Here is a 24,474-nt window from a genome sequence, read left to right as displayed (position 1 = left end):
CCTCCATTGAGCTGAGAGAAGCCGGTGCATCTGCCGGCTTCCAGCCAACCATGCGTAGTCAGAAGTCTCCAGCACTCTGGCGCGTCATCTGGAAGAGCCATCCATAGACTCGTGATTAGTGTCGGGGGTTAAAAGAGCACTGATTATAGAGGAACAAAAAGAGGAAGACCGCACAGAGAAGGAGGACATTGACTATGGATCCAGAGCTTCTCAAAAGTCTAAAGAGCACTGAGTCAAGGTAAGTCCCACTATTATTGTGCTGCCATAGGATATTTATTAGGTCAGGTTAGTTAGTATTTCTTATACATTTCTTTAATACCCTTATGGAAGTCTGTTGGTAAAAAGAAAAGAAACAGCATAGCTGTTAGGGTTAAATCTGTCTTGCACCTTGCTGGGTACTCAGGTCTGCTATGTACTTTAACTGTGTTTTCCTCTGTGAGGTGACTGAAAGACTCCACTATTTAAACCCTCACCTGTAATGCATTCATTGCCAGTGATATTGTTGGATACGCTAGCTTTCTGGTTCCTGTACCTGTGTTCTATTTTTTCTTAACTTAGACCTGTTGTTCCTGGCACTGCATTCATTTGTCTCCTGATACTTGGACTGCATAATACAAGTCTGCTGGTTCCTAGTTCTGCTTCAATTTGTCTCACGTTTTCTGTTCTGCATCTACACGCTATTCATATATAGCTCTAATGAATCCTCAGACATAGACTGCACTAACTATCTATTTATCTCTTTTATGGGGCTTCACAGTGATTATTAGACTGTGTGAATCTGCACCAGCATTTATTCAGAGACATTGTTCATATTTCTTACATTGCCTCAGACTATGTAAACATGCACCAGTATTTCTTCAGAGATATTATTTATATCTGTATTGCAACTAAAGACTGTTATACTACTGCATGATTTCTGCATTACATTGTTGCTAATTTATCAGCCTTGCATCACCTCAGAGCTTGTGCTTTTCCTGACTGCTCTTGATACTGCAAGTTCCATAAAGTTTTTTTTACTACAACATAACCTCATTATTCCTGCGATTTCCTAATAATAGGACTTGTGGAGCCTCTAATAATACATTGCCTAATACAGAGATGTGTATGGTTGTAACAGATACAAATTAGGGACAGGTTAGGGAATTAATGGACTGCATAAAGAAGTATTTTGTTACTAGATGATATCTATGCTCATCAGGGTATTAAAAGATTTAAAGCTTATATGGGTTTGGATATGAATGATTTACCTGGTCCTTCTATATGTCTGGTGAATCCATGAAGAGGGAGATTGCTCCGCATTCAGTGAAAACAGTAAAAGTGGAACCCAGGTCATTTAATCTAAATATAGTAGATAATTTACTTAAATGCAGGGGCAGGGGGGCATCTGCCCCCCAGGCCGGTCCCATATTCGACTACTTTAGGCTGGGTCACTGGACCACCTGCAATTTTTATCCTTTAAAATGTCCCTAATAGGCTGCTGAGTCGAGTCTTGCCCCCCCAGGCTAAAACTTGCCAACCCTCCCCTGTTTAAATGTATTAATAAATCCACAAAATCAAGATATTCCAGTCACTATAACAGTGTAGAATACTTTCTTTGTCAATATAACCATAGAGGGCCTGATTCATGTCTGAATGCAACTTGCACGTAAGTTGCGTTTTAAAAAATAGCATGCAACTTGCAGATCTAGCCGTATTCAAATCCAAGTGTATCTCAAGATATTTTTTGATCTGAATCTGGGTGGAAGTATGCTTTGCCTAAACAGTACTTGCAGAACAGACAGTAGTATACACACCTTCGTAAGAACAATACAAGCTCACATCAGAAGGCATAATGAATTGTTTTCTCATACAATAAAATAACAACTCAGAGAGTCAGACAGGCTTAATATCTGTTTCTGGGTATGAGCATAGCTAATTCATGCAAAATATGCTGCGCAAACGGAAAATGTCCGTTGATGAACAGTGTGATTAAAGATCTTAACAAAATGGAATGGTAGCAACCAGAAAGGTGTCAGCTGAATCCTAAGATAATTGAGAGGATGTATATGTTCTCAGACAGTGAAGTAGAAAAATGGGCTGTTATGCTTATAGTCAATGCAATGGTGTCAAGGCAATCAGCCAAGACTACTGTTCCATAAAAAGATGAATGACCTTTAAAGGACTCCATGCATAGGAATAATGTTCAACAATGTTTTTATAAGGTTCAGGATTCTGGTCTCCCCAGTACTACAGGGGCCACTATTCAATATTCAAAACCTTCATCAGTCCCTAACAATCAAAGGGGGAAAGGATTTTACTCCAAACTTTTTTCTGGTGCAAAAACAGTCACAAGATTTCAGGACCGTATTAGATTTAAGAAGCCTGAACAAATTCATTCAAATGAAGTATTTTCTAATGGAGACATTAAGCTTCATTAAAAAGGTGCAAGATTTAGGATATTTTCTGACTTCAATAGATTTGCAGGATGCATATCTTCATATTTCCATAGTATTACAAAATCACCGGTTTCTCAGTTTTTGTGTTCTCGGTTACCGTGCCAACCATTTTGTCTTTTAACATCTACAAGAATAATCACCAAAGTTCTGTGGTTATAATGGCGTCGCTAATAAAATAAGGATATATACCAAGAAAGAACAGACAAGATAACCATATTTTTTAAGGATCACAGATGGGTTATCAACATAAGTCATCTAGTAGTAGCAGCAGTTGCAATTTCTAGGTCTATATGTAGATACAGCAAAAGACAGTAACTGTTTCCGAAGAAAGGATGGACAAGATGGAAACCTTAATAAAAAAAAAACATCAATAAGAAAGTTCCTTATTGGTATGTTCACCTCTACATTAGAAATCAAACCATGGGTAAAATGGCATGAGAACTATACAATTGGAAATGCTCAAGAGTTGGGATCACAGACAAGAATCTCTGGATCCCAAAAAATCTTATTTCAAGGAACTCCTGTTTCAGAACGAGAGTGGCAGATTACCTCAGCCGACATCAGATTCATCCAGGAGAATGGTCTCTGAACAAAGATGTGTTTTGGCTACTAGTACAAATGTTTGGCCTACCACAAATAGATCTAATGGCAACAACACAGAATACCAAATTGAGTCTGATCCTGAAGACAGAGGGAATAGACACCTTGACAAGTCCTTTGATCTAGGATACATATTCCTTTCATTCCCTCATTACAAAAAGTCTGAGAAAGATAAGAAAGAAGGAAGTGGAGGTGATTGCAATTCTCCCCTTCTGGCTTCAGCATCCATGGTTTGCAATAGTCTGGGAATGCTTCTAGAGGCACCATGGCCTCTACCATTATGCCCAGATTTCCTGTACCCAGATTTCCTGTACGAAGGACCAGTGTTACACCTGAACCTGAGTACACTCTACTTGATGGTGTGGAAAGAGAGTGGACAATGCTCAAAATCAAAGGAATCTTAAATCAAGTAACGGAAGTCCTGTTGCAAGTCAGGAAACAGAATTCTTCAATCAACTATATATAAAATTTGGAAAAAATGATTACCCAAATATTCAAATTTGTACAGGAAGGCCTAGATAAGTGCCTGGCTGCGAAAGCTGTGAAAGTTCAAGTTTATGCTTTATGCGTCCTTCTGGATACAAAATGAACATTGGAAGAGTGAATAAAACGTGTCTTCAAATCGGTCAAGAGGTTTCATTAGGCCATTTCTGCCACCATGGGAATTTAATCTTTCTGGATTTATTAACAGCTTTCTATAAGCTTCTACAAAAGACTCTTTAAAAAATGTTGGTTTTTGGTGGCAATTATGTCTGTAAGACGAATAGGAGAAATACATGAATTATGGTGCAAGGAAACATTCCTAAATATTTTTCCTGATAGAGTAGACAAATCCTGATTTATTTTTTTTGGCCTAAAGTAGTGTCTGAGTTTGCATTTGAGTCAAGAAATTACATTGTCAGCATTTTGTCTGCAAGCAGAGAATGAAGAGGAGAAGAGTCTACATACATGGAATGTGGTGAGAGTGGTCTCCACTTATCTGCAGAAAAAAAGAAACTGAGAAAAACTGATGTGCTCTTTGTAATATCTTCTGGAGCACAGCAAGGACATGCCCACAATTGTAAAGGCACACTAAATTAGAGCAATGGCAAAAGAGATTTGTAAAGTGACAAGATGGCCTACAATCTGCACCTTTAAAAGACATTATATGCTGGATAAGAGACCAGTAAGTGAAGCTCAGTTTGGAACAAGTATTCTTCAGACTTGAGATCAATGAATAATTTTTTTTTGGTATTTTAATAGTGTCACTGTTTATTGTTCCAGGCAATATGTTAATGCTTGGGTACATCCCATTGTTTAAAGCTGCCAGGGAGTCCAAAGAGGAAATAAGCAAATTATATTTACCTCTTAATATGTCCACCCTTGTTGTGTAATATATGCTTCAGAAGCAGTTTGGGAACTTACTCAAAGACACTGAGGAAGAAGAGGAGTTACGTTATATTGTCTCAGGTATTCTTATTTTCCTGTCAATGCTCATCTGATTAGGATGTTACCTCATTGGTAAGGGCTGCCATGGAGCTCGAGGAAATAATTATAAAATCATAATTTTAAACATAATTTGCCTATATCTGCTTTGCAAAATGAGGCATACCAGTTCACCTCTTCCGTATTTTCATTTAGAATACCTTCACTCTATGCAACTCCTCCTCTCTGCAGATTTATTTCCCCAGGAACCCATCTTGCTCCACAAACATTCTGTGAAAAACTAAGCAGGCAGCAGGTTCAAAGCAATATTTGTGCTGGGAGCAGTCATTCTGCCCTTTGTACATGACCTCCAGTGTCTGTTGTATTTTCTGCGCAGACAAAATCTAAGAAATGTTCAATAAGGCTTCATGTAGTGTGGAATGCCAACGGCATAAATCAAAACATCATTCAAAGTCTATTTTAATTAGCAAAATGAGCCCTGCAAACAAATCAATGATTGGTCTAATTTCTTGTTAGGAAACAAATGAAGACTATCAAGCACATTGCTTTAAAGTACTAAATTATTTAATAAGTACACACAAGTGAAGCATTGTTTGAATTCATGTTTTGTCTTCCCAGAGCACCAATTTTAGCTCTGTTTTAATATGTAAAGAACATTCCTGATAATCAAGCAATATATGCTAGAGGAAATAGTTAACCACAATTAATTAATTAGTAAGCATCAGTTCATACCTCAGTGATGTCACAGATGCTTAGAGCATTCACAAACTGTATTCTCATTAATATTGGTCAAGCCTCCAGAATGGCTGCCTCCACAGTTTGTAGAAGGCAGTGCCACTTCAAAGAGAATTTATTCTGATGTGTTCTGAAATCATTGTGTCTGAGAAAACAGATTGGTTGATGGCTTCAGTAATGATAGAGACCTTCAAAAACTTAACCCTCCAACATCATATTTTCTCATATATATATATAACCTTTGTATTTGTGTAATGTGAGTATTTAGGAATGGATGTATAAAAATATTGTTATAGGATTTTACCTTGTTTCTCTGATTATATTAGTCTACTTGCAGAGCTCACCATTCATCAAAAATACCATTGTTTGTGCTCTTTTCGCCATAATCTCCTTATTTAACCCAGAGATCTCGTGCCTGATTCATTAAGGAAAGTAAAGCAAAAAAAGAGTAACTTTGCACCTTGGCAATACCATGTTGCATTGGAGGGGGAGGTAAATTTAAAATGTGGGGACAGATTTATTGTTGGAATAGGGCATGTCCTAGATTAATTTTAAATTTCAGTGTAAAAATAAATCTATCAAGTATTTGTGTGTTACATGAAAAAACAACCAGTATTTTCCTTATGTGCAAAATAAAAAGCTAATTTGCACCCTTTGCATTGTAACATGGTTTGTCCAGGAGATAATTTACTCATTTTTTGCCTTTATTAAATGTATCAGGCCCCTCCTGTCAATCTTATTAAAATAGGAAAATCCACTCACAATACAATATCAAAACACAGAGAAGCAAATAGAATGTTTGAGGTTATAGTCCCTTTAACAGAAGCTTAATCTATTTCACAGAGTAGCTCGGTCAGCAAGCAGCCTTTCTTTTTATATCTGATTTGTTTTCACATGCCTCCATTTTCTTTACTGCTTTGAAAGAAAATGAATAATTGATGTGACCTTTGCAGAGTCTCATTAGGATCCAATCTCACATTTCCACTACCTTTTTCCTGCAATTAGCATAACTGGACATGTACCCCCTCCTGCATCCCCGCTGTGCTCTGTTATTTCTGGGGGTATCACACAATAAAGATTCACAATATTAATGCAATATTTATTTAAAAGACATGTTATGCCATTTTTTCTTAAATAAAACAATGTCTGATAAATGTTTTATTCAACTGTAATTGCTTGGTAGCACCAAGCCAGCATGTGTTTTGGACCATTCCCTTTAAAAGAGGCCCATGTTGGGACAAAAGAATAGATATGTTTGAAATTTTCAAACCTGAATATTCACTTTTTTCCTCATTTAGCTTCTGTGTTCTGTGCAGAATTACCACTATCATTTTTTTTATGCCTATTTGGTCACGACATGATGTATCACGTTTTGCTCATTGAAACGTGGGACATAATAAAAGACTTGGTAATACCAACTGTTGCTGTGAGAAGGCAGTAGATTTAGACAGAGGAGGAAAAAAAGTGAAACGGTGACAGAAAAGGAGAGAGCGATGGTGAGTAAAAAAGAGAGAGCGAAAAGGAGAGAGCGCAGACACGATTAAAAATGAGAGGAAGAGTTAAAAAAGAGAGCAAAGAGGGAAATAAGAGTAGGAGGAGAGAATCTGGAGTGGCAATGTAGCCTCTGGTTTAGTAGCTGCCGCTCCAAGTTTTGTTGAGTCTAATTTAGGGCAACAGGTTGTGCCAGAGTGCAGCTTTGAGGAAATTTAGCTTCCTTCAACATTACTCACAGTAGTTGGAAGCAGCAGCGCTACAGAATTAAGTTGCATACACATCTATGCAATTATCATGCAGATCACACAATAAACGACTGTTTATTGCAAGAGTGTGTATACTCCCACGATCATGTTTTATCATACCAAAACATTTGATTTGGTTTTATTAACTTCTTAAAAAACTTGATTAACAATGGAATGATGTTGGGCAAATTTGGAAGTGTGTTTGCACTCACGGACGTCTGTCCATAGTCTGTGCAACACTTCCACTGTATCTCTGTACAGTGTATACATAGTCACAATCTTTTCAGCAGTTGGTTGTGAGAAATGCAGATCTCAGATCTGTTGGTAAATCACGTAGGTGTGTATGCATGAATCAGCATGCTCAACAAGATTTTCAGTAGTTGGTAAAATCGTTACAGAAATCGCATCTGAAGTAAGATTACATATGTGTGTTCCCAGCTTAAGGAACTAACAAAGCCATTTTTTTGATTGATAGGCGAATTTATGCAATTTGAAATATTTGTCCCGATTATTAAGGCATTGAGTGATGTAATGGGCATGGGACTGGAGGTATCTCTAGTATGTGAGCCCAGGTGCGAAGCTTTCACTAACACTTTTGCTTCTGTGCTTAGTGACACATTGAGCGATGAAAGAGCCATGGGCATTAAATGCTTAATCCATTCCTAGTATTGTCTCTGGAGTTGCAGAGGTTGATGAAACACGGTTCTCCCCTGTTATTGACTCCTCAGCACAGATGGGTGAATGTAGTTCTCAGGCTGATCTTGCTGTTCCTGTCCCTAAGCTTGAGTGTGCATCATGGAGTATAGAGCTATACCCTTGAACCCTCTCCTTTGTGGGATTTTCAAACTTTAACATGACAGCATGGTGCCTCACTCTGAGCTTGTTACTTGCTTTTTTTAATGTCAATGTGTGACAAAGCATATCAGTTGCACCTGGCTGTTGAGTTGCGACAGAGAATTTGGCTATTAGATTTCTACTTCATTAGCGTGTGCTCAGGATCCAAGTAACAAAGTCAGCACCTCTTCTGCTGCACCTCGGATGAGGGTGAGCTCCTTAGCTGCCAAGCATCTCACTAGCTGTAAGCATCAGTCTCCATGAGATAAACCTTGCCCTACACCACTGTTTCTCCCCCACTGTCACCAGCACGAAGAACACAGAGCTGGAGAGGGATAATATCCTGCAGTAGGAGTCAAAGGGAGTCAATTTTGCTTTCCATAGATGAAACAATTCATCATGCAGTGTACTCACTGGCATTCATGAGTTCATACATCTGTATGATAGTGTTGTCCAAAGGTGAGTAAGATTTTTAAATGTGCACCTCTTGGTACCGCCATTTGTGGGTACTACTCAGCCGCACTTCTGCATTTGGAGTCGCAGGTGGTTACCCCAAGGCATCTGCAAGCACCTGAACTGGTGTTGTCTGTGCCTTCTACTCTGAAATCCAAATTCAATCATCCAGGTGAGATTCGTCTTGGATGACATTATTCGCTGCCTCTAATTTAACTTCTTTGTCTTACTTTCTTTCACTTTCCTCCTGATCCTGTTGTCACTGGTAAACTGTCAATATTTCATAATGAGTATGATGATATTAATTTGCAGCTGGTACTAAGATTGCAATTTGACATATTCCAGAGCAGATTTTTTTCCATTTGGGATTGTGATGTGGTGCACATCATTATATTATAATGGTGTGATGAATGTAACGCATATCATTACTTAATTTAAAGCCATCAATAACAATCTCACCATTATACTAGCTTCTTTTAACTCCCCATAATGTTTTGTTTTAACTAGCTCATCACGTCACTAACATTTTTCCACATTTGTTCTTCTCTTCCTTCCTCCTCTGTTACGCCATTTGGCTTGAACTCAAAAGTCCTTTCCAGATATATAGCCTCAAATATTGCCATGTTATTGTCATTTTAGTTTATTTAAACTATATAACATAGGAAGATATATATCATCATCAACATTTATTTATATAACACCAGCAACTTCCGTAGCGCTTTACAATTGGGGACAAACACAGTAATAAGCAATACTGGGCAAAACAGATAAAGAGGTAAGAGAGCCCTGCTCGCAAGCTTACAATCTATAGGTCAATTGAAGTAGAATACATGAGGTTAACTCTATATATTGCATATTTGTCTAGCTAAATTGCAAAAGTACAAAATGATTTGTATACTATGTGATCCAGACTCACAGCAATGTTGGTCTGGGGTCAGAGGGTTGTTGTCTTGTGTGAATTGTGTAAAGGGTAGTAATAGGGTAACCTAGTGAGGTAAAAAGGGTGGTTGAGGAATATTATAAGCTTGCATGAAGAGGTGGGTTTTCAAAGAACGCTTGAAGGTTTGTAGACCAGAGGAAAGTCTTATTGTGCAAGGGAATTTCACAGAGTGGGTGCAGCTCAAAAAAAATCCTTTAAACGGGAATGGGAGGAGGTAATGAGAGTGATTGAGAGACGGAGATCTTGTGCAGAACGGAGTTGTCGAGTTGGGAGATATTTTGAGACACGTGAGGAGATGTATGTTGGTGCAGTTTTGTTGATGGCTTTGTATGCCAGTAGAAGAATTTTGTATTGGATTCTGTAAAAGACCGGCAACCAATGTAAAGATTGACGCTCAGCAAAGGAACGCCGATTTGCAAGGAAAATCAGTCTGGCCACTATGTGCAAAACAGATTGTAGGAGTTTGAGTCTGTTTAGGGGAAGGGAATTGTAATAGTCAATGTTGGAGATTTTGAGTGCATGTATTAAAGTTTTTGCAGTGTCTTGTGCAAGATGTGTGTATTCTGGAAATGTTTTTTAGTATGTAACATGATTTAAATATAGAGTCAATGTGGGGAACAAAGGATAGTTGTGAATCAAGGGTCCCACCTAGGCAGCGAGCTTGCAGGATGGGATTTATGTTGTCAGCAGAAATAGAAATGTCAGGTAGGTAACTGTTGGTGGGTGGGAATATTATTAACTCTGTTTTTGAGAGATTGAGTTTGAGTTGGCGAGAGTACATCCAAGATGAAATGGCAGACAGACAGTCAGTAATGCGGGACAACACAGATGGTGAGAGATCAGGAGAGGATAGATAAATTTGATAATTTCATATGCATAGAGACGATACTGAAATCCAAAGGAAATTATTAGTTTTCCAACAGAAGTAGTATAGATAGAGAACAGCAGAGGACCTAGCACTGAGCCTTATGGGACTCTTACTGATAAAGGAAACCTAGCAGAGGTGGATCAAGAGAAATCAACACTTGAAGAGTGATTAGAAATGAAGTATGAGAACCAGGATATGACATTATCTTGAAGACCTAGGGAATGTAGTGTTTGTATGAGAAGAGAGTGGTCAACAGTATTGAATTTAGCAGAGAGATCCAGGAGAATTAGAAGAGAGTAATGGCATTTGTTTTTAGCAGTGCTCGAATCATTGACAATCTTAGTTAACGCAGTCTCTGTGTAGTGTTGAGAGCGATAACCTGACTGAAAACGATCCAATAGGTTGTTTATGGAAAGGAAGTGTGTGAGGTGAGTGCAGGCAAGTTTCTCTAGGAGCTTGGAGGGGCATGGGAGCTGAGAGATTGAACAGTAATTTGAGAGAGAGTTTGGGTCAGAATTTTGTTTTTTCAGAATGTGAGTTATCACGACATGCTTGAATAATGACAGGAACATACCAGTAGAGAGAGAGATTACACTTTAGTTATAAGTGGAATGAGCACTAGAGACAGGGATCTACCAATTTGTGAGGGTATAGGATCAAGAGGACAGGTGGTAGATTAGGAAGATATGAAAAGAGTAGATACTTCATCTTCATTTGTGAGATCAAATGAAGAGAGACTGTCAGAGGATGCTGGAAAGGAATTGAGCTGGTTGCTAGTCTAAGAAGATGATACCATTTCTAATCTGATCTTGTCAATCTTGTCCTTGAAGAAGGACGAAAGATCCTGGACACTGATATTAGTCAGAGGGTTTGGAGTGGGAGGGTTGAGAAGAGATTTCAATTTGTTAAACAGGCATTTGGATTTTGAAGCCTGATCATACAGTCATGGCCAAAAGTATTCAGAATGACACAAATATTGTTTTTCACAAAGTCTGCTGCCTCAGTTTTTATGATGGCAATTTGCATTTACTCCAAAATGTCATGAAGAGTGATCAGATGAATTGCAATTAATTTCAAAGTCCCTCTTTGCCTTGACAATGAACTTTATCCCAAAAACAACATTTCCACTGCATTTCAGCCCTGCCACAAAAGAACCAGCTGACATCAGGTTAGTGATTCTCTCGTTAACACCGGTAATAGTGTTGATGAGGACAAGGCTGGAGATCACTTTGTCATGCTGATTTAGAATAACAGACTGAAAGCTTTAGAAGGAGGGTGGTGCTTGAAATCATTGTTCTTCCTCTGTTAACTTTATCTGCAAGGAAACATGTGCAGTCATCATTGCTTTGCACAAAAAGGGCTTCACAGGCAAGGATACTGCTGCTAGTAAGATTGCACCTAAATCAACTATTTATCATATCAAGAACTCAAGGAGAGAAGTTCAATAGTTGTGAAGAAGGCTTAAGTGCTGGTTCTTAACATCTGGTATTGCATCTGCATGCTCTTCATATAGCTCTACTCAGTATCTTCAGGCACAGACTACGGTAATTATCATTGCTCAATCTGCTGGGCATTCACGGTAAAAATTGTATATTTCTGTATTACTACAAAGGCTTTTTTATACCAGCATTACTACAGATACCCACATTTTCATAAAGACTGTATATTTTTGCATTGCTAGAAATACTGCTATATACCTGCATTACCACAAATATTGTGTTATATCCATGCATTGTCCTTTGGCTGTGACTCATCTCTGAAATACATCAGAGTCTGTTCTTGTGCTTGTATTGAGATATTAAATGCACTGAACTGGAATAAGCTCCATTATAATTTTACTACAACATCACCTCATATTCCAGTGAATTCCTAACAACATCTATTTACTCCTTGTGCCATGGAAATTGCTTCCTAATTTGAAGTGTATGCAACATGTTCTGGGCTGTGTAATATCACTGAAAGTTAGAATAGATTTTGCGGCTCAGTTACAACATTTTTGCCACATCTTAACAACACTTCAATAAGAATTCTGTTACAGTAGGATTGAGCAAGACCAAGACTGGTTGTATTATAAATGTAGTGCCTGGGTATCTTCCACCTAGGCTGCGCACACTCTAAAAACTCTCAGAATGCTGAGGATTCCACAGTCTTGAAGGGTATCAGTTCCTGAACTAACATTTTTGCTAATTTTTCATTCAGCGAAAGGGCTTTATTATGTGAGCAGTGAACCTCTTCCTTTTTCTCAAGAGATTCAGTCACAGAAGGTTAGCAAGTATAACTGGGCATGCTGGTCACATCAGAATTAAAGGATACATATCATTGAGGAGCCCACAGTTGTATCATCATCATTATAATCACTTAATGGATGTGTAATGGCAGTGCTATCTGAAGAATGTTATTATTTGCTAGATGCAACAATATCGAGTTTGAACTGGGAGCAACTGATCTTCTCGATTACTGTGGCACTTGATTCTGCTGAAAAAAAAGTTTTTGCCCTTTCTCAGTGGGTTTTATTATGGTACAGTAGGTGCAATCGAGAGCTTGTTGTGGCTAACCGTGACTTATTTATCCTCTATTAACCCATAAAACACAGAGGTGACACTTTGATTTGGAAACAACGTGCTTATCATTATTAAAAAAAGACTATACTAAAAAAAAATAGAATTTTTATTGGGGAAAAAAGGTGATAGAGAATTTCATAACTGTATTGATTTTTCTTAGAGCAACCTTGGTGCTGGTGGTATTTGTGGTGTTGGCATTGGTGTGGTTCTGTATAATGAGGATAGTGAGCAAGATTGAGATGGAAAGTATGCTCCGGCAATTGACTCTGGTGCTGCAGAATTGGAACAAACTGAATCTAACCTGTCCACAACATCTACATGAGGTCAATGTGCAGTTGAACTCTGCTATTGATATAGAAATACTTGTCTTAATCATTCTTGCTTTTGCTTTCTTTTTTGAAAGATTGCATAGGTTATTTCAAGAGCATTTGTTGCAAGTAAATCTTCTCTGCTGATCTCATTCTTCCTATCTCTAATAATCAAAACGTAATCACTATAACTTGACTTTGACTTATTATCACCAGAAATATAAAGTTCAATTTTAAGACTAGCAACTAAGGTGAACATTGCAAATTAGCCAATTCATTATTATAAACACCACCACTACTTTCTACTTTTGTATTTTTATCGTTATGAAAACATGAGTAAACTGTGCCTACCCCTTGTTGCTCAGTCTACATTAGACGCACCCTTCCCCGCCGTACCTCTCTAGTCGCAAACAGGCACAAGTGTCAGATTCGAGCAAAACTGCATACATGCAGATGCCCATGACTTGTTTTGTGGGCATGCACAGATGATGATGCACAGTACAAGTTTGAGGATTTTTCTTTCCGCAAACAGGCAACTCAGCATTAAGCCCACAAAAGGGCTTTATTTATCACAAAAGTGACCATATTGCAGCAAAGTATTACAAGAGGTCATGAAAATTAGTGTCCATGCTAAACATTGGGTGTGGTTTTATTGAGGGTGAGGCTACTTGGTAATACACATATAGACAATGTTCAAAGCATAGGTTGCGTATTGCTGAGCTGAATAATGCACTTGAAATAACTGAAGTGTTTATACTTAACTAAATATGTCCATCTTGTCCCTTTCACTCTGCAGCTGTTTGCCATTTAGGAGAAGGGAGGTACTTCTCTAACTAAATGAGCAGACAAATGAGTGACTGACAGTTATTTATACTTTTTTGAACAATGTGAATTAGTTGATTCATACACACGGACATGACCAGTATTGATACAGCAACTCAGTCCTAGCTCTTTGATCTCTTATCAGATGTCATCAGGACAATAATAATGTGGGAGGAGCTTTATAATGGAGTGGCGTAACACTGAGCAGTGTATTTTACCATCATGGTTTATATTTGTACATTTAAATTTGGGGGTTCATGTAACATGAACTTATAAACAGGAATTGAGATGATGTTGAGATTGTAAATATGTTTATGAGTATGATTGTATGCTACCACAAACCTCGGCATAAAGAACAAGATACATCATCATCACCATTTATTTATATAGCGCCACTGATTCTGCAGTGCTGTACAGAGAACTCACTCACATCAGTCCCTGCCCCATTGGAGCTTACAGTCTAAATTCCCTAACATACACACAGATAGAGAGAGACTAGGGTCAATTTTGGTAGCAGCCAATTAACCTACTAGTATGTTTTTGGAGTGTGGGAGGGAACCAGAGCACCCGGAAGAAACCCACGCAAACACAGGGAGAACATACAAACTCCACACAGATAAAGCCATGGTCGGGAATCGAACTCATGACCCCAGCGCTGTGAGGCAGAAGTGCTAACCACTTAGCCACCATGCTGCCCCAAGCAGTTTTCAATAGAACAAAATTTGGGTTTCTAATTATCATACTAGTTATTCATTCCCATGGTTAAAAAAGTTTCAGGGTTTTATCTAAAACACATCTTCTGAAGAATACGAAAACTGCATGTTTATTTTATTGCTGTTTTTAGATAGCAGAACAGATCTTTGTACAGAGAATATTTATGTTCTGATTTGCTCGACTGGCAATGTTACCACACCTACTATAACATTTACTCTGTAGATTTGGCCCCCATTTCTCAGATTTTGACCTTGCCTGTCATATCTATTACTCTTCTGTCCTATTTTTATCTCACATCCGCACCTTCCCTTATTATTAATTTACACTCTCATTTTTACTCTCCCACTGATGTCACATGCGGCAAAATGCATGCAATATGTGCGTGCATACAGAGATTTTCATTTTGCCATTAATGTATATCCTGTTCTTTTCCAGATGCAGTAATTCAGTTTCATTTGAAACCTCAAATATCATTCACATAAAACCTTCTCGCATATTCTCCAATTTTCTTTATTCTTCCATAATGAAAAATTAATTCTTACTGATTCGGTTTTTATGTGGGTTTTCACCTTTGGGTTGTTCTACTCCCACCACTCAGTAGGGTACCGTACTTAATGTAATTTCGGTCCACTTCTGGACCTCTTTTGTAAAATTGTATGCAAACCAGAGCATCTGATGCACAGGTAAAAATGCCAGCAGGATAATGACTGGTTGGTCGCTGCACTCAATCTAATCAGGAACCAGTTGTAATTTTGGGCCATGAGTCAGAAAACTCCTGCTTGTGGTTCTTACATAGGAGCTACCCAGAGGAGGTCCCCAATCACAAAAAGTACCATAACCCTGCTACACTGAACAACTGTAAAAAAGCAACTCCTATTTTAAGTGACTGTACAGTTGATCATTTCTCTTTATTTACACAGAAAAGGGGCATTGTTAGCTTTTAATAATGATTGAATTTAATGTTAGTTGACATATGTAGTTACTGAGCAAACTGTTTGCTTTTAAAAATAATAAAGGTTGTTTAATAACATAAAGAAAAAAGCAACACTGCTGTAAACCCAGCAGCCAATCCGATATTAGCTTTAAGCCATCAAATGTAGCAAGACTAATGAAAACTAATATATGCTAAGGGTTACAGCTGATATGTTCTACATACACTAGTCCATTAAAAAATCCATGTTGCCTTCTTATGGATAGGGTGTTATAAAAAATATATGTTGGTAAAAAGATCCATGGCCATTAACAGGTATACACCCGCTTTTATGCTTTACATACATTTTATCTTAACTAAAATAAATATTTTTTTCTTACTTAGGCCGGAAATGTGAGCTTTGGCTTTGTGGAAATACCTTCACCTTAGCCGACATACTTCTGGGAGCTACATTACATCGACTCAAGTTCCTTGGACTTTCCAAAATACAATGGGAAGATGGGAGCAGGCCAAACTTACAGTCATACTTTGAGAGAATACAGAAGCGCTATGCATTTCGGAAAGTACTCGGAGACATCCACACCACTCTTCTGTCAGCAGTTTTACCCAACGCATTCCGCCTTGTCAAACGAAAACCACCATCCTTCTTTGGGGCATCTTTTCTCATGGGCTCATTAGGGGGAATGGGATATTTTGCCTACTGGTATTTAAAGAAAAAATACATCTAACGACTAACTGGTCTTAGTTTGATGTGTCTGTGCAATGTGGTATTATTAAACCTAGTAACAGAAACCTGAACGAACTTCACCATGAAACAAATATCCTAAATGCTAATGTAAACATTCCATAATAGAACACTTAGACCTTATATTGCAATAAAAGTACTAAATTTGCAAATTACTTTTGTAGATTAAGTAAAATAATCTAGAATGTTGCAGTATTAATAGATAAATTAAACTATCACAAACTTGTTGAATTGTGGCCTTTCCCCATGGTTTCAAATTTGTTATGCTTTAAAGTGTACTCATCATCTAAATATATTAGAGACATCCATTTTGAGGTCTGAGCAAGTATACTTGTAAATACAGTCAGTTCCCTAGGAACTCGTCATATTACTGAGGCATGACTCAGCTGTGTCAAATGCCTCGGTAATGTCACTTGCTCCAAGTGACTTGATAAGCTGAATATTGGTAAAGCTCAAAAAATGGCTGTCTCCACATTTACAAAACGTACACTTTAAGCCAGCGAAATGGTGGTCAACTAACCACTTAAAAAATATACTTATGACCAAAATAAAAAGCCATTATCTTTGTAAACACACTGTTTCTTCCTACATATTACTTTTTAAGACTATAAAATAAGAGCACAGAATGAAAGCTCCGTGACATATAATGCTGGAGACAAAGGAATGAAAATGTGTGTTAATGTGTTTATGTCAGTTTTAATTTATTATTTCCTTTAAAGCGAAAATATTTTTAAATTGAGCTGTTTTTAGAATGTACAAGACTTATCCTTTGGATGCCTTCAAAACAGTTTATTTTTCTTTCAAAAGCTTGTGACCATCTGTTATTGCCTAAATCTCATGGGTACATATTTTTTTTACTGCATAGAGAACTTGTAACACTGTAAGAAGAGGGCATTTAAAGGCCCAATTCATATGAAAGTCTGTGGTATCTGTTTGTGCACATCTTCATAATTAGTCACAGGGTTCCAAACTTTCTTGTGCCTTTTGTATGTTAGAAAGAGCAAATTAAGTTCTTAAACAAGAAAGTATTATGGATCAATAAACTTTTGGTGGGAAAATAATAGATGTTTGTTTCACAGGTTTGTTTCTTTTTTATTTTCAAAAAGCTTTATCTATGACAAGGGTAGGCAACATTTTTCAATTTGAGTGACAGATGTTGAGCATTACAAGCCCAAAAAAAAATGGGAGTGCAAACACCATTACACCATATACAAACTTTTACAACTAATCGAGAGGTACTAAAAATGTTTGTTGTTTCCCTGTGCTTTCTTTTGTAAGCTAGTTTGCTCAGGTTAAGTTGATATTTTGTAGTCTAGAGACAAAGACATACTTCAGAATTTTGTACCGTTAATCAAATCTGTGCAGGACTAACTATGTTAAAATCAGTGAGAAGCCCCAATTTGCAGAATAGCAGTACACTGTGCAATATGCTGACACACTCTGTGAGGAAGGAGATTGAAGAAGAGAGAAGGACAGGACTCGGGCAGGGCCAGTGCAAGGTTCCTCAGCACCTTAGGCAAAGCTCCAGTATACCTCCCCTCCTCTCCCAAGTATCCACTTCTCAGCCCCTCACACAAGTGACTTTTGTAAATAGTAATAACTATTCTTACCTCTTCCTGGCTGGCCATCAAGACTGCAGTCCAGATGCACTTATGCATGATCCACTGTTGACAAGGGGCAAATGCAGGATTTCTAGAGCGATTTTAGATTTTGGAACAAAGCAAAAATAACTTGTCGCAGTTAGCCAGCAACAGACACTCTTATTTCATTACCCTATACATACTGATCACAGGTCATTCTGGTATCGCATACCTGATATGCACAGGTCACATCAATATCAAACGCCTGCCCAGCATTTTTTTCTCGCATGTTTCCTCTGCCCACCAGTTTTTTTCACATGTGCCCGCTGTCCACCAATTGTTCTCCCATGTGCCACCCCTGCCTACCAGACTTTTCACACTTGTCCCTCTGCCCACAATCTTTTATCTATAGTTGCATACACTTCATTAATGTCCAGGAGATTCCTGAATTTTGGGGAGTTCTCCCAGTCTCCCGGAAGAGCAAGGCAATCTCCCGCATCTGCCCACTTCCTTAGTGAAGTGGGTGGGGGCGGAGCTAAACACATCATCCTGGCCCACCATCTGTTGTAATATGCCGAAATTGATAAAGTTTAGCAAAGGGACGGGGCCTAAATATGCAATTCGCATGGCCATACCCGGAGATCTCACTGCCAAAGCTGGCAAATATGATTTTCTCTCGTATGCCCTCTGCAAACCAGATGTACTGACAAATGCCATACCCCTGCCTACTTTGCATTTACATGCTCCTCTTTTCAACAGTGTGCCATATATTACCGTTCTACTTACCCGACTCTCTAACAGTGTACTCGGCTACACAGAAACATATGCAGCAGCACATCTCCACAGTGTAGCAGTCACATGACACTGAGACAGAGCCGGAAGGACTACCCATGCTGCTCTGTGAGTGAATCCACTGGACCTGCAGCCTTTGTATGCTGCCATGAACTCTGATCGCTGTACTGTGATCCAGTCACATTGAACTACACCATTCCTGTATGTTGATACAGCCTAGAGTGTTTTACAATGTACCTGTCACCTACATACAGTGGAAGCAGACTTTTTGTGAACTAAACTAATGCTCCTGTTAATTCACTATGAACCAGTACCCCATTAATAAGTCAGATCTGTGAATATTAGATGTTATTGGTCCCTAACAAAATCAAACTAATCTATTATGACTTATGTCAGATCTACAATCCCAGCTTTCGGTCAAAGATAATGTATGTAGTGAGAACAATTATACAATAATGGAAATATTTTGCTTGTCTAATTTTTAAATTGATTTTTTATTGATAAAGGTCAGCGACTATTGATGCAGGACAGATACCCAGAAGCACAACAACATGTTTTGATGAACTAGAACTGTTCTGACATTTAGGGAAGAATAGGATATTGCAGCAATGCCTCTTCTATCATCTACCAGATATTAAATATTTTTTTCCTGTTTAGTTTAAATGAGAAAAATCAGAGCCATCAACAGCCAATAAATGACAGTTAAAATATGTAAAACGGCATAAACTCAGTAGCCACTTTATTAGATACACCTATACCCCCAGAATAGCCTTAATTATTTGTGGCATGGATTCAACAAGGTGCAGTAAACATTCCTTAATTCTGGTCTATGTTAACATGATCACTTTATGGAGTTGCTGGAGATTTGTCAACTGCACAGTCATGCTTGAAATCTTCCATTTCACCACATACCAAAGGTGCTCTATTGAATTGAGATCTGGTGACTGTGGGTGACATTGGAGTAAACTGAACCAACTTGAATGAGGTGTTCTCCGTGAAATGACTAGTTATTCTGCTAGAAGTAGCCATTAGAAGATGGGTAAACTTTGGCCATAAAGGAATGCACGTTGTCTGCAACAATATTCAGGTACGCTGTGACATTTAAATAATGCTCAAATGGTATTAATATGTGCCAAGAAAACAATTTCCACGCCATTACAGCACAACCACTAGCCTGCACCAGTGACACAAGGCAGGATAGATTCATGTTGCTTATGCCAAATTTTGACCCTACTATTTGCATGTTGCAACAGAAATCGAGATCCATCAGACCTTGTAACGTTTTTTCCACTCTTCAACGGTCAAGGTTTGGTGAATTTGTGCCCATTGTAAACTCAGTCAAGGTGTAAACAAGCTCTTGTGAATTTGGAGACTGTAGATGGATCCCCTTTGTCTTCTGGGCCAGTAACTCATGAAACCATACAGCTCCATATGGCTATAGAATATGACATAATGAAACTATAAGCTTTTATTTGATTGCTTCATCTAAATACCCCATTATTTTGTGAATCCCCTGGCTGTCTACCCATAATCCATCTGTCAACTAGGAAACTCGTACTTTATCCTTCCCTTCTGAGCATTGTAAATGAAACTGCTTTTCTGGAACAATGATATCTAAAGTCTAGAGGGCACTAAACTTTCCGGTGGTAGTCACTTCTGCGACTACAGTAAATCCAACAGCAGTTTGAGCGAGAAGTGTGATTTTCAGGTGTCCGACCTGGAAGGGAGAACGACTGCTTGAAATGACTCTTACAAACAATTCCGCAGAATGAACATCCCGGCACCTGCAAATCACGTCAGGTTAAATTGCGACCTAGACATTCTCGCTATTAAGGTGGTCAGTTAAGGAAGCGCCACCTCTATAATGTAGACTAAACATTGTACAGGACACGCAGCAGGGGTCCCCTGCCATAAGGACAAACCAACCCCAGCCTGTTCGGCTCTGGGCTGGATTCCTTAGGGAGCGGGCCTCCCCTCTAGGGACAACCAGCACAGTGCTGAAAGCACTAGGGCTCTTTCTACATCCCTGGGCGGTGGGTGTAGGGTAATAGCAGCAATAAAAGTGTTGAAAAAAGAAACGGATGCCATTTTGTTTTGTGGAACTACAAGTCCCAGCCAGCAAGGGTACCATAAACAGTGTGGGCATGCTGATGTTTGTATAACTACAAGCACCAGTATACCCATGGCAGCCAGGGCATGTTGGCACTTGGAGAACCACAAGTGCCAACATGCCATTGCTAGGCACGCCTGTTGCCTAGCAATGGGACGCGATCCTTTCTGTCGGCGGTCAGTAACATCACTGACTGACGATTTGCTATGTAGCCACCACTATATAATGGAGACACCACGATATAAATGACACCCCTAGGGTGCCATAGTATTGGGTCTTTTGTCCTACTCCAGTGTTGTTCCTGTGTTATATATTTGACTCCTGGTTTTGACCTCTGCTACTGTTCCTTACTACTCTTTCAAATTCTGATTTTGGCTATTCTGATTACCTGGTCTGACCCTCGCTACTCCTGCCTATTCCAATTTAGCTCCATTTGATTCCCTGACTACCCTTCTGGATTCTGATTCAGCTCCTGTTCATTCTCCAGTTACTGACCTGGCTTGTCTGACCATCCTGCTCACCTGCTGCTTCACTAGAGACTGGCATTAAGGGCCGTGACCTGCAAGTCACATGCAGCTAAGCCCACACCTCCTTGCGAGGGTCCTGGTGAATACAGGAACAGAGTTAGACTCCACGCCTCTTTGCTCAGTTGTACCAACTACTGGTAAGCAGCTGCCATCGTCATCATTGTGATCCTAACACCTTGCCTGTGCCTGTCTCCTTGCTAGATTATTGTGCTCCTGCCAGTAATCTAGTCCATGTTGTTGTTGCTGCTTTTCTGCCTCTAGTTATTCACTATTTGTGTACCAACCCCAGATTGTCCTTAACTACGCCTCTGCCTGAACCCTTTTGGCTTATTGCTTGACTGTGTACCAAATCCATCTGCCGTTTTCCATTCTTATCCATGTGGCCTACCCTAATTCTGGTCTTCAGTCTCCAGACCGTTACAATGGGATTAACCGAGCGCAGACTTATTTCTTCTTGTTTTATTTAAAATTATTGCTCTGTGTTGTCTTGGCAGCTGTCTATCAAGCCTATTTAAGCCCTTTTGGGATGAGGCTTAGCAGCCAGCCCTTGTTAGATGTAAGCACCTGTACCTGGGAGGTGAGTGCATCTGATTTTCACTGCATTTTAATGATGTTTTAAGCATATAGGTCCGTGTAGGATCTGCATACAAGGAGGTACCTTTTATGCTAGGATTCAGGCTTAAATGTTTTGATCAAAATATGAGCCAAGAGAACGCTACAGCTTCCCACACTGTTCCCACTCTCACTCTTGTTGAGACCCCGCAACTTAATTAAGAGGAGCCTGCGAGTATTCTTCCTTGTCAAAGAGACCCCATGTAGATTGTTACTGCTCTATATATGTAACATGTGAAGTGCTGACTGTGAGTTGTGTTCCTATCCCAGTGTTCCCCACTGTCTCCCCTTGCTTTGTTAACCCCGCCCCCTCCTTATTTTGCTTTTTGTACCCCCTTATTATTGATAAAACTTAATAAAAAGATTGATGAAAAAAAAACATGAGCCAATACCTCATGTTTTAATTTTCCTAGATAAATACATATATGCAGTACTATGGACAAGCGCCAACAACAATTGTCTTTTTGTTTTGTATTCATAGAGGGCATTTATATTGCTATGTAGCTGGTATCATGCATAAAATCGGATTAACTGAGTGCAAGCTTATTTCTTCTCTTCTGATATACTCAAACCATCTTGTCTGGCACCAACAATCATTTGATGGTCAAAGTCCCTTAAATATAATTTTTTACCAACACTTCTCCGCCTTACATCTCTGACCTTGTCTTGAGGTACTTACCTATCCGGCCACTCCATTCTGCCTCTGACCTCTGCCTCAATTCACCTTTCATTACCTCCTCCCATGCTCGCCTCCAAGACTTCTGCTGTGCTGCCCCTAATCTTTTGAACTCACAACCGCATTTCACTCGATTATCCCCCAGCCTTCAGTCCTTAAAACGATCACTCAAAACTCACCTTTTCAAGCTCGCCTATCCTACTATTTCCTACCCATTCCATCTATCCCCTCTTCTTCCTCGTCTGCCATCTCCATCTCTTCCCAGATGGTTCTACTGTCTCTCGCCACCCGTTCATCTAGAATGTAAGCTCTCGCGGGCAGGATCCTCTCTACCTATTGTCCCATGTTTGTATACTTTCTGACCCCCTCATATGTCCTATCATGTCTTTTCCTGCACTCTGAGTGAGTCCCCATAGCATTATTCACACTCACCTGTGCTACTTATATCTGTCATCTCATCTATTTGTTACTTGCTTCTATATCCGGCACTACGGAATCTGTGGCGCCTTACAAATAATAATAATAATAAAAACTCTGGTGTTCTGAAGAAAAACTGTATGCTTTTATGCTGCCACATAATTAGCTGATTTTATATTTGCATTAACAAGCTCAAGTATACCCAATAAAGTGGCCACTGAGTGTATATAGAACTGGATGTCTCGTACATAGTACATGCATAAAGTGCCTATATTCAACTATATAATTGGACATCTCCAACCCAATAATTATAATGTTTATGTGACCTGCGTGGGACAATGTTGTAGAAACTGTTAAACTCTTCCTGGCTATATCTGCCTTTAATAGCTGATTTTTCTGCAAGCAGGAGCGTGCATAACAAACAGTGGATTTGTTGTGATTGGTCAGAGTGTGGGAAATTAGCTATGATTGGCTAGAAATGGGTAAACCCATGTGGAGTCTAACCACAATGAAGTACATTGATACAATATACTTCAGTCATACAATTTATGAATGAGGTATCTGCAGCTGTTTTGATCTCTACAGAGACAGCAAGTACATGAACACACCTTTACTGTATTTGGCTTATGTTGAAACAGACCCACCCCCATCCGTTTCACTTCTTTAAGCATAGAGTATAGTAAATAAGATGCAAGTCACCCTACAGTTTTGTGCTTACACATTTTTCAGACGCATGTGCAATAGGGAAATGCATACTTTACACAAATAAAATGGACTTATATCCAACAATTACATTCCCTGCAGCCAAATTAATTCCCCCATAGTGTATATTTAAGCCAATTAATGTGTTGTTTACTAGTGGATTGTATATAAGAATTGCAAGCCATCAGTATTACATAGTCTATGGTACAAATCTGTCCTTCTTATTGATATTAAACATGGAAAAAAAGAGGAAAGATAATTTGTTTTTTTAGAGGGGCAGCCTGGGATGTATAATAATGATAAAATAAATAAAAAAATTATTAATTTATTAAAAATATATATTTTCTTAATTACTTGGATAGTAGCAAAATATAAAATCAATCCAAATATGTAACAGTGCAATAACTGTGCAAAAAAAGTGAGTTAAAAGTTGCAGTAAAGACTGCTGTGCTCTATTGTCTGTGTCAGTATTATTACAGAGTATCACATTTTCTTTATGTGGCTGTCAGAAAGACACAAATTGTCTCTCTAATCTTAATCCTTCTGACTAACTTCCTTAAAAGGGTAATAATTATAATAGAATCTTCCAATATATCACTTAGAATATGATTGCAGGGATAATATATGTTAGAGAGTGAATATTCCCTACAGGCAACATGTGTCTTCAAATGCACTGAGTTAGCGGTTCCCAAAATGTGCGCCATGGCTCCCTGGGGTGCCGCGGCACTGTTACAGGGGTACCGTGTTCAGCGATCCTTGTCCACCTGCCAAAAATAAATACCAATTTGGCGGCGCCCGGGACCCAGCATCCCCCCCCCTGTTCCCTTCTTACAGTCAGTATGATCATGAAGGGGTACAGTATAATGGTGAAGGGCCACAGTGTGAAAATGAAGGGGCACAGTGTAATGGTGAAGGGGCGCTGTGTGATAAAGGAGGGCGCAGAGTGAT

At 38.9% G+C, this 24,474-nt stretch overlaps 1 protein-coding gene across 1 annotated transcript in view; it reads left to right on the top strand.

The window, feature by feature from the left end:
* The window catches only part of GDAP1L1 (ganglioside induced differentiation associated protein 1 like 1), a 51,731-nt gene extending 34,560 nt beyond the window's left edge, over positions 1-17,171 (top strand). The window contains exon 6 of the mRNA XM_075176825.1: positions 15,750-17,171. Coding sequence (XP_075032926.1) covers positions 15,750-16,093 — 344 coding nt within the window. The 3' untranslated portion in view covers positions 16,094-17,171. The remainder of the gene's footprint in view (positions 1-15,749) is intronic.
* Positions 17,172-24,474: the final 7,303 nt, after the last annotated feature.

Source organism: Mixophyes fleayi, chromosome 6 (genome assembly GCF_038048845.1).
Source record: "Mixophyes fleayi isolate aMixFle1 chromosome 6, aMixFle1.hap1, whole genome shotgun sequence".
Taxonomy (NCBI): Eukaryota; Metazoa; Chordata; class Amphibia; order Anura; family Limnodynastidae; genus Mixophyes; species Mixophyes fleayi.
Note: the sequence above shows the minus strand (reverse complement) of the source record. Positions and strands in the feature narration are given on the sequence as shown.